Source organism: Bipolaris oryzae (genome assembly GCF_000523455.1).
Source record: "Bipolaris oryzae ATCC 44560 unplaced genomic scaffold scaffold_12, whole genome shotgun sequence".
NCBI classification, from domain to species: Eukaryota; Fungi; Ascomycota; class Dothideomycetes; order Pleosporales; family Pleosporaceae; genus Bipolaris; species Bipolaris oryzae.
This window is the reverse complement of record NW_006911288.1, coordinates 59326-69976: the sequence shown is the minus strand read 5'-3', so window position 1 is coordinate 69976 and position 10651 is coordinate 59326. Positions and strand designations below refer to the sequence as shown.

At 52.3% G+C, this 10651-nt stretch overlaps 3 protein-coding genes across 3 annotated transcripts; 2 read left to right on the top strand and 1 right to left on the bottom strand.

Annotated features, from left to right (window-relative positions):
• Positions 1-2649: 2649 nt before the first annotated feature.
• On the top strand, positions 2650-4089 carry COCMIDRAFT_84266 (uncharacterized protein; the record flags this gene model as incomplete). Its single annotated transcript, XM_007685695.1, has 2 exons — positions 2650-3240; positions 3298-4089. 2 exons carry the CDS (start codon positions 2650-2652, stop codon positions 4087-4089), a joined length of 1383 nt encoding a protein of 460 aa, XP_007683885.1.
• A 1080-nt stretch (positions 4090-5169) lies between these two features.
• COCMIDRAFT_32997 (uncharacterized protein) lies at positions 5170-6219 on the top strand (the record flags this gene model as incomplete). The annotated part of the gene is made up of 3 exons (XM_007685669.1): positions 5170-5572; positions 5653-5989; positions 6075-6219. 3 exons carry the CDS (start codon positions 5170-5172, stop codon positions 6217-6219), a joined length of 885 nt encoding a protein of 294 aa, XP_007683859.1.
• A 3060-nt stretch (positions 6220-9279) lies between these two features.
• Positions 9280-10615, bottom strand: COCMIDRAFT_84159 (uncharacterized protein; the record flags this gene model as incomplete). The annotated part of the gene is made up of 4 exons (XM_007685694.1): positions 9280-9801; positions 9851-10412; positions 10462-10466; positions 10517-10615. 4 exons carry the CDS (start codon positions 10613-10615, stop codon positions 9280-9282), a joined length of 1188 nt encoding a protein of 395 aa, XP_007683884.1.
• Between the last annotated feature and the right edge of the window lie 36 nt (positions 10616-10651).

The window sequence follows — 10651 nt, the reverse complement described above, 5'->3', positions numbered from 1 at the left end:
TCGCCACGGAGATTATTGCAACGGCCCAATATGGACTCGAATATGCATGTTTGGCTTGATGCGTCTGCGTCAGTGTACTTAGGCCGGCTTGTGCTGTTCACCAAGGCCGATGTCCGTAACATGAAACTGTCATCTATGGCTTACCTCGAGGCGTGCAAAATGAGATCTGCACCAGGAGTATGATTTGTCCAGACTACGATGGGCATGCTTGGATACGGAGTATGCCACTCGCCAAGGGATGACAGGTTCTGGACGGATTAGGTGAGGCGGTCCTGGCTGAGGCAACAATGGGGCTAGGCTTGGGCTCCACCGGAAGCTCAAATGGGGATGCAGTGCGAATATTAAGAGTGTGAGGACTATATTTTGCATTGTGCTGCGTTTTGGACGGCCGAAACGCATCGGCAATGCGCTTGTTTGCAGCATGAGGAGCATGGTTGTTGGTGCCCAAGGATGTGCTTGCCAAAGCCTATCGGACTCGGTCCGACGGGGCAGCTAGCAACGTCGAACCGTGTCGTATTAGTATGTAGCGTGGATGCACGAAGAAATTGCATACAAGACGGGATGGTGAGATGCGTGTATGCCCATTGTGGACACGAGTGCATCTCCCGAGTGCTTTTTTGTCAGAGGAGCCGCGTGTAGTGGACGCTGCTGTTGGCAAAAGAAAGGCAGCTCGTACTTGCAAGGGCTGGCGAAGGAGTGCGGACAAGGGGGGGGTTTGGTGACGAGGGTGCAAGGGTGGGTGCAGCTCCACGGCTGCAAGGTACACAGTTACATGAGTACATAGTCGTAGACGGGCTGAGGGATGAACGGGTGCTGGCTGCTATTAGAGCAGAGTAATAGGTGAAGGTCGTTTTGGGATGTGGTGCATGTCGAAGCAACTATTGGCGGGGCTAGGATGCGAGGGTTGTGTTGCGTGCGTAAGTAAGTAAGGACGAGGGTCCAAGGCCAGTGACAGACGGGCTAGACCCGGCGAGCCAGTCAGTGTAAGGAAGTAGTGCAGCGTTGACAAGTGGCTGGGGATACAGCTAGTGGGTGTTCTTGTTGCCGTCACGAGTGTTGGAGGGACCATCAGGAGCAGCCCACCCAGTACGAGAGCAGCAGTGTTTGCAGCAGCCGGCACAGGAACAGGAACAGGCACAGGCACAGGCACAGGCACAGGCACAGGTGCATTGCTAGCGGTTTGGAAACAGACACAGGCAATGCAATTTTGTGATTGGGCCGGCAGAAAATGGTGGGCATTGAACGGTGCATGGCGGCGGAGCAGAAGAAGGGAGGGTGCATGAGGAGGTGCATGTGTAGTCTGCAAGGTGCGGCATTGACACGGTCGCGGTTCAGCGTGGAGTTTGCAGCGAAGTGGGACCGATGGAAGCAACGAGGGACAGGCAAAACAGTAGTTTGAGTTTGCCTCGACTCGACTCATACGCCCTTGGGCTCTCGTCGCCCTGACTCGGCCAGGGAGGCTCGATACAGCCGGAACCATGGACCCTGCTGTTGCTGCTTGGCTGTCAACCCACTCTCAATCTCAATCTGTCAGTCAGTCGTCAGCTCTCAACTGCTTGTACGATGATGATGATGGTGATGATGCCGTGGCTCCTGCGCAGCGCCCACGCCCGAGATCAGGGCATGCATGACGTCGCAAGGGTCTGGCGTGGGCCAAGGGAGGCTGAAAGGCTGAAAGGGCTGGAGGCTGAAATGGCTGCTGGCTGAGCAAGAGGGCTGCACTGTGTGTGGTCTGGATCACGATGACGGTGCGGCGAGCGAGTTTCCCAAAGCGTAGCCTGCTGCACCGGGGCAGCGTCGGCGTGGAGCCGGGCAACCTGGGAGCGATGCAGCGCTGCAGCGCCCTAGGCCCGGATGGTCATGGTTCTCGGGGAAGCTGGAAGCCCCTGTCACTGACGCCACTCATGCAAGTGCGACTCTGCCCATCACGGGCCCCCCGCGCAGGGATGAGGCGCGCTGCTGCGACCGTCGACTAGAGCAAACGCAAAAACCCTTTCTGTATACCTATCCGCGCTCTGCCCGGGCCTGCCCTAACCCTCCCCTTCGGCCACTACATACCCCAAGCTCTTCCCTCTTTTCTCCTCCTCCTCCACTACCACTACCACCATCTCCATCCGCGACCGACAACGGCTGCGTTTGCCCTTCCTTTGTTCATCTCGCCTGCTAACACGACTAAACGCCAACCCATCCCTGCCCACTCTCGACTACTCACCACCGCCACCAACCATAACAACAACAATCACAACAACAACCACAACCACCGCCGTCGCCGCCATAACAACACAACCACAACCGCAAATCCTCTACCACTGCACCTTGCTTGCTTGCTCTGCTTGCTTTTCTCCCCGTCCGCCTCGGACCTTCCTCGCCTCGGATCTGGTTCTAGTTCCTTCCTTTTATCGGGCTCCGCTCCCGGTCGCCGCTTCCTTTCCCTCCCACCACACTGCGGCCCCCTCCCACCCCCCACCAAAACCCCACGTCCATTCAGCTACCTCTTGCTCTTCACCACCACCACCAACCAGCCACTGCAACTTCCGCGGCCTCGACTGCGCTGCCACACGCACTCTAGTGCTGCGGCGTCGCCAATCTGCCAAAAACAAAAGGCGTCTTCGGTTTCCGCTCGCATTGACACACTACAAAGTCTTCCCCATGTCACCCAGTCATTCACGCAACGCCTCGGACGAGTCCAATCATTCCTCCATGGCCTATGTTCTCGAGCACGTTTTGCAATACCCCGGCAGCTATGACATTCCCCTCAAGACCATGTACGAGCTGAATCGCGTGGACCGAGCTCAACCGCTCCCCAAGAGCACATCCAGGTCTGGCAGCACATCCCCCGTCAATGGCCAATTCGCCTGGAACAGCGCTGAAGCTGCCACCATGAGCTTCACCTCGTCCCTTATGAACCAGCTCAAGGCCCTGCCCACACGGACCAGCGCCCTGCCCCCCGCCTTCATCGTCAACTTCGTCACCCGCACCTTCATGCCCGACCCCTCGGAAGTCGACTGGAGCCAGGCCTTGACCGCCCTCGATTACCTCAAAGATCTCGAGACCCGCCGCCGTCGTGAAATGGCGACTACTTTCGAAGCTCTCGACGTCCACAGGGACACGTGGGAAGCCGACATGGCCCGTGTTGCGGAGACTGCTCCGGGCATTGCTCTGTGGATCAACAACCTCGAGGGCAAGAACCAGAAAGCTGAGTCATACTACGCCCAAATCTGGCTCGGTCTTCGTCGATGGGTAAGCATTCTCCCTAGCTCTCTTGGCATTGCTTCATGTACTAACGCCAATTCGCAGATTATGATCAACCACCTTTCGGATGATGAGTTCAGCAAGCTCAATTGCATCAGCTACCTTAACACTCTGTTTCCTCCTGTTCATAGCCAGATGAAACTACCTTCCCAATATCTGGACCACGAGGCTCTCAGGGAAGAGCGCCAAGTCTTCTTTGACATGATCAGCCAGGTACAGCGAAGGGGCCCGGATGTGCTGCTTCCATTGATCAACCGGGACAAGCGCCCTGAAGACGCTACTGGCTGGCCCTCTGTTCAGCGCATCGTCGACAAGTACCTTCGTGTCGCCCAAAACATGATCCAGGACTGCATATCAACACACGGCCCAGAGTCGTTTGACCGATACATGAATGGTCCCGGGAAAGAGAAGAAGCACGATTCTGGTGTGAGCTTTGGCTCTGAGCGCAGGCCGAGCGTTGGCTCGAGCGTGTACGAAAAACCTGCGGCCGAGCCCGTTCCCAACTATGCAACCTCGATCAAAGGCCCCAGCAAGTTGGAGAGAATCACCCGAGAGTTCAAGCGCATGCGCGTCAAGCCCCGCCCTGAAGTCGAAGAGATTACCCGCATCAAGGAACGAAGTGCTGCAGACTACGTACCCCAAACCGGCGAGAATGCCGGTAAGAAATCACTTAAAAAGGCACGGTCGCTGGCAAGCCTCAGATTCGGCAACGGCAGCTCCGCCTCACTTTCGAGCCGGAAGGGCAGTGATGCTATGCCCTTTGACGCAGAAGAGATGAAGAAGCATCGCATGATGTACGAGGCCTCGGTCAGCAAGAAGATCAATGGCCAAAACTAGGCGGTCCATGGACCGCCCACGACTCCATTACGAATTCACGACGAGATCGTCAGGTCACAGACCAACGTCACATGTCAGGGTTCCAAGAATGTTCCGGTTATACCTTTCCCGGACCGAAGCCTGTACGCTGTCCATCAGTTGCAAGGAGCAACCCAGTCTCCACTGAACAGCATACTGGATGTGTGGTACTGTTTCTTTTATTGATTACATATTGTTTAGTCACTTTTCTTCTACTTGTTTTTTTTATCTTCTTTCTCTTTTACGAGGCATGGGGGGAAAAATATGCCGAGGTCCTGGCTGCGGCCACGACCGCCTTGCCTATGGGTTTTAGCGGGCGTTATCATGAGAAGCATCAACCTTTGCGGGTCAAAACATTTTCTTTCTCCTTTCGTGTTAGTACGCTAGGGCTTATGTGGTCTATGACGGATAAAGCATGGTGTTCAGGAACAGGGTGCATGGTAATGGCGCTGTAGCATATATTTGTTTTGGGGTGGCTATATTGCTTCTCGCGGGCTGTACAATACATTTACATCAACGCAGGCGTAAACCTGATTCAATGGTGGGCATACTTCAAAACATGGCAAGGGCGTAGTGTAACGCTGCTATCGAGTCGAGAGCGCTCGAGTAATGAAAAGATATCTGCCAGAGTCAAAGAGGCCCACGCGCATACCGTTTTGTGTCTAGTCGTCATGGCGATCCTACGGGTGACTTCCTAATGCATGCAGCCTCGCAGTTTTAAGCCGAGCGAGCATGGGTTGGCGTCGGAACTGCATGGCTCTTTGGAGCACAAAGTTTGTTTTGCAGGATTCGCGTTAAAGCCGACTCAGGACCCTGGCAAATGGCGAGCTTGTTTTTTTTTCTTTTTCGTCACGCAGTCAATAGAACGGATGGAGGCCGTATGCATGTGCTGCTCCATACAAGCAAGTCTCCCTCCGTCGACCCGCCACGCCTTGCCGTTTGTAGGCGCCCTCTCAAAGGCCCAGGCCGTTACAACAGCAAGTGCTATAGACTAACTGTTGTCCATCACCCTTCTCCACACGCGTTTGACGACCCTTACGCGAGGGCGCAGCAACACCCGATATGACCGTTGACGACCCGACTAATACCCCGGCTCCCTTCTCGTACGATGCTGGGAGTCGATCGCGCCTAGCTGCCCCATCCGGACAAGTGGCGTACACATCACAACCATTCGCCCCCGCAAGACGTGCCTTTTTCGATCCCTGGAACAGTTCCAGCACTGGTCATCAGCGTGCCGAAAATCGGCTGTCTGGCTCGACATCATGGCGCGCATCGCGTAATGTCAAGCTGGGGGAGCAATTCAAGGGTGGTCGGCACGGCGGCAAGAGGATCGCAGACACGGTCGGCGCAGGCAGCGACGACTCCGCCAACGTTGGTCTCCACAGCCTCAGGACAGGTGGGCAAAAGAGTTTTGCCGAAGTCTGGGCCGCAGGCAAGTCGTGCAAACAGGCTTCTGAAAACAAGGGTAATATATACACTTTGTCTTGTTACCGATATACTATGTACCTAAGTCTAATATGCACCCAGAGTCAGAACCAGAACCAGAGCCAAAGACAGAGCCAGAGTTTGAACCAGATACAAACTCCGAGAGCAACGTTTGTGAAGATGCTTCGGTACCTCTAGAGAAACAGTTATTCGCGGGCCTCTGCTTCTATCTCAATGGCTCGACTGCTCCCCTTGTCTCAGATCACAAGTTGAAGCAAATACTCGCCACACACGGCGCCACACACTCCATCGCCTTGGGCCGACGGACAGTCACACATGTAATTCTCGGCACGGTAAACGAAAGAGGAGGAGCTGGCGGCGGTCTTGCTGCAACCAAGCTCCAAAAAGAGATTGTTAAGGCGGGCGGCAAGACCGTCAAGTTCATCAATGCCGACTGGTAGGATATGCAGTTCCTCCATGCAGCCACAACCTAATTGTGTTGCTCGCCACGTGCTGTGATATCTTGTGCTGATAATATGCAGGGTACTCGACAGTATCAAAGCCAATCGACGTCTACCCGAATCACGATATTCACCACTAAAGTTTGCGCCAAAGTCCCAGAGCACCATCCTCAACGCGATAAGCGCCATGGCCACCTCGAAAGCAAAAAAGTACATCTCAGGATAAGCCAGGGCCGCGCAATGCGATTCTGCCATTATTTTAATACCGCATTTTCACAAAATCAGATCGTATATCACGTGACAGTCATGTGGTTCAGGGTCCCGTCTAAACACAGACACAAAACTCTATCGCCCATAAACTTTCAACGTTACTTCAGCACACGCAATCCGCTGGACCCTTTTGCGCCTTTCAAGCCACACGCACATGAACTGACCTTGCGCAAGGGAGAGCGGGGGAACCGGGCACAAACAACCGTTTGTTACAAGCCGTTCTAGCCGTTTACCACCCTGAAGTTGGGCGCGCTCTGTTGTTTCTCGCCTCCCCCTCCCTCAGGGCAGATCAAACAAAACGTTCCCATTATGCGCATATGTACATCACGAACGTTTAAATTCTCCATAGGGGTCCTCCCTCTTCCCGCCCCTTCCTTGCCTTTTTTTTCTCAGCTGGCGGTTTACCCGCTTGGAAACTTTGAACCCAAGCTCGTGCTGAACCCTTTGCCACACGGCATGCCCGTAAAAAGCCATGTTTTACATATATACACTTTTTGTGTGTTTTTCGTCTAACAAGCCTTTTTCGTTCTCATGTACCAAGATCTAGACCCTGTGTTTATCACTTTGGCTTCCCTTTTCCCCGATCCAACCGGGCGGCCGGCCGAGGAGGGGGAGGAGGAGGAAGGAGAGAGGGGGATCACTACTACTACGAAACAACCTTTCAATATCGTATTCTCTGCATACTTGCACGCATAGCGCGTGGATAGAGCGTGTGTGTGCAAGTAAACACCCGCTGCCCGCATCACATTCCGCAATTGGAAACCGATCACACACTCTCTCTCTCTCCTTCCGCCTTCCGCCTTCCGCCTTCCCCTCTCTCGCTCGGTCGCTCACTCGTACCCACCCCACGCTAAAACACCTTAACACTCTTAGCCCTGAAGATCCTCACGCAGGCGAGACAAAGTATAACCTCCTACATTCCGCAATCTTAACCCCACTGACAACTTATCCGAGCTTTATTTGCCCTAGAACATGCGTTCGTCTATCTCTCTCTCGCTTGCTCTTTTCCTCCCGCTATGACGCGTTTTTTTGTTCTGCGCCATATCCGCCGTAGAGAACACTTGCCCTCGACACGGTCCTCGACACGGTCCTCGACACGGTCCTCGACACGGTGCTCCCTGTGGCGATGATGATCAGTGCCCATGTGTGGAGTAAGGTCTCTCTTTTTCCTTTTTCCCCCGAGACGAGACGTCGGGGTAAACAAAGAAACCCCCGTTCATTGATTTGTTTGTATCACTACGGAGCATGGGTAATATCCGAGTCTTCTTAAGACTCGGGGGAGGGGGAAAATGGCTGACGTTATTTTTCTGGGGGGAGGGAGATGCGGAGTATGCCGTTGGAATGTACCGAGTAGTTTTTTTCCCTTCAACCAACAGCGATAACGAGAACCAAGAAAATGACAACTTTGTTTCATTGTTTATGTCCCTTTTTTGCTTTTTCCCCCTTTGGGTGGTTACCACGGGATGTGTGTACCTGCGCATTTTCTGGCGTCATTGTTCCCAGTTGGAAAGGAAAATCAATCCTTAGACGCCCTTTTTTGTTCGGCGTTGGGGGGAAGAGGGGCTGCGCTGGAATTGAGCTAAGAGAGGGTTTGGTTTAAATGGTCTGACCTACTACTACTTAGTTGGTTCCTTCTTCTTTTTCTTTAAAACTTGATTGGCTCTTAGCTGGTCTGTGTTTGGTTTGAACTGAGAGGGGGGAGGGGGCTTAGCTGAGGCTGGTAGTTTTTCTGCTTTTTTTTTTTAGTTTCTCTCTCTCTCAAACTGACGACTAAGTAGGCTGGCTTAAGCTAGTGAGCCCATTCCCAAAGTTTAAATTCCAGCAAGGGCAAGAACACCCGAGGAAGTTTTGTCTCTCTGTCTCTCTTTCTGTCTCTCTTTGGCTTTCTGGCGCGCTTTTCCTATTTTGGGAAGTGTTTAGAGGATACGATGCTGGTACCGTGGTTACACCTACGGTTAGAGACATTTTCCCCCACACATTTCCCCGGGATTCCCGCAACTGGTCGGGAGGTGTACTCCGCGGTGGGGGGAAGGAAAGTGTCAGGTGGTGGGCTAGATACTTTTCTGGTTGGCTGGTCTGGTTTGGTTTGGGAAATGTTTAGTGCCTGCATGTTGCTGCCCGGGGAGCACGTACGGATGGGGCGATGTTGACTCGGGGATTGGAGGAGGTATTGCAAATGCTTGGGATGAAAGTGTGGATGATTTTCAGTTTGCCTGTTTGCTTTTTTTTGTGAGGTGTAAGTTTGGGTCTCGGACGCTCCGAAAATATGATATTTGCCTTCTTCGCCTTTCTCCGTTACGTGGATTAAGCATGCATTGCTTTACATCCGACCTAGTAACTCCACTGGTTCGTTACCTTTATTACAGCCGAGTCTAGAACTTGAGTATAGTCGGAAATAATGGTCTTGGTTTATTCCCCGCACAGCATCGTCTGTAAGGAAGAAAAAGAAATACCCGCTAGAAAGTAGCGCTTTCACGTGACCGTACCGCACGATGTGGTCTAGCAATTACTATGTAGAGAAATAAAAGAAACGTGCAGTTGAAGTGAAACGGCACATGTGGACATATTAATTACGGGGTGTAAACGCGCTTGAATCCTTTTATTCGTTCGGCGTGCGGACGAAGGTTAGACACCGTGGTGCATAAAAGGGTTCCATGTCGTGATGGATATAAGAAAAGGAGAGGTTGAGAATATAAAATAATTTGTGTACGTAGGAAATATAGACCAGATCACAGAGCTGTCTTTCAGAAATATCGATATTGTCTGCATACTAGGCCTGCAACTATCTTTGGTACAATTCTACAGTAAATTAAGATATATCATTTATTTTAGTTCAAAAGAATATATGCCACGTAACATGGCAAACATTGCATCGTGTAGGCCGAACTTACCTACAAGCATTTCTTGTGCATACATCTGATACAAACGCCATTACTTATCGGTATCACAGTTCCCTAAACGCCCTTTTTCCTTGCCTAAAACATTGGCATGTACTTGCAGATCCCAACCCGACTCATTAACCAGCAGTCCTCGGTTTGGCCTTGGCCTCCTTCTTCGCCTTTGCAGTCTCCTTTTGCTTCTTCTTCTTGAGCTCGAGCTTCTCATCGGCTTTACGCTTCAACGTAGCCTTCTCCTCGGCAGTCTTCTCAATCGGCTTGAAGAAACCCTCCAACCTGCTCTGCTGCGCCGTCTTCATATTCTTTTGCAGCTTGGCCGCTCCATTTCGTACTCTGTCCTCGTTGAAATGTTTCTCTTCTACCAAAAACTTGACCAACCCCTCCACATCTGGTGCTTCCCACTTGAAGTCACATTCTGGAGCGTCGGCGGGGAGTACGTCGGGTTCGAGGAAGAGAAGTCGCGCATCGGCAAACGGCCAGTCGTCGGGAATGGTGAGTTTCTTAGAAGACTGTGATTTGATGTGCTCGACTACACCCTCGAGATCCTTATGCTCACGGATGAGCTTGAGAGCAGTGCTGGGACCGATGCCCTTGATGGGGTCGAGGTAATCGCATCCGAGGAGGATACATAGATCGATAAACTAGAGGCTGTGAGTACAAAACCATCTGATACGATATAGCTTGTCATACCTGCTTCTGGTCCATTTCCAGACCCTCAAGCACCTTGTCTAGATGGATTTCTAGAATAGGCTCCTTGCGCTGCTCGCTAAAGGTCAAGTGTCGTAGCAGAATTGGTGATGCGAAAGTCAAGGTATCCATATCCTCTGATGCAGCAGCATACACCTTTCCTCCCTTCGCCAGCGTAGCACATTGGGCCTCGGCCTCGGTTGGCGCAATAATGTACGGGATGCCCATGAGCTTGAGCAGCCGTTGACACTCAGCGTTGTGTTCTTTTGTCACCCTGACTGTTCGCCGCGAAAACTTCTCGACATCCTCAGCCGTACCCGTCTCCTTTGCTTCCTCTGCTGCAGCCTGTGCTTCAGTCTTGCGTTGAAATCGCTTTGCAAGCTCGCCGGATTTGAGCTTGGGTGGAGCACCGTCAAATACGTAAAGGGGTTTGATGCCGTTGTCGACCATGCGCATTGTGCGATAAAATAGACCCATGAGATGTGATGTGGTCTCGCCCGTTTCGTTCATGAGTTGCTGGCCATCGGAGCGGACTGCGATGAGAAAACTGTAGATGCTCATAGATCTACACAGTGTCAGGCTTCGTAAATCATGGTATGTTTGCATCTACGTACGCATCCTGGCCAAGTTAGTGACTGATGCGATACAAAATGGTTATCTTGAACGTACTATGGCGACCTTGCGACCAAACTGGTTTTTGATCTCGCCTTTCTTGACTGCCTCTGGCGTATGCTCATCGATGAGCTGGTAGAGGTGCTTAATACCCATTGCGACCGAATGTGGTGTGTATTTTGTTGGGTCTTT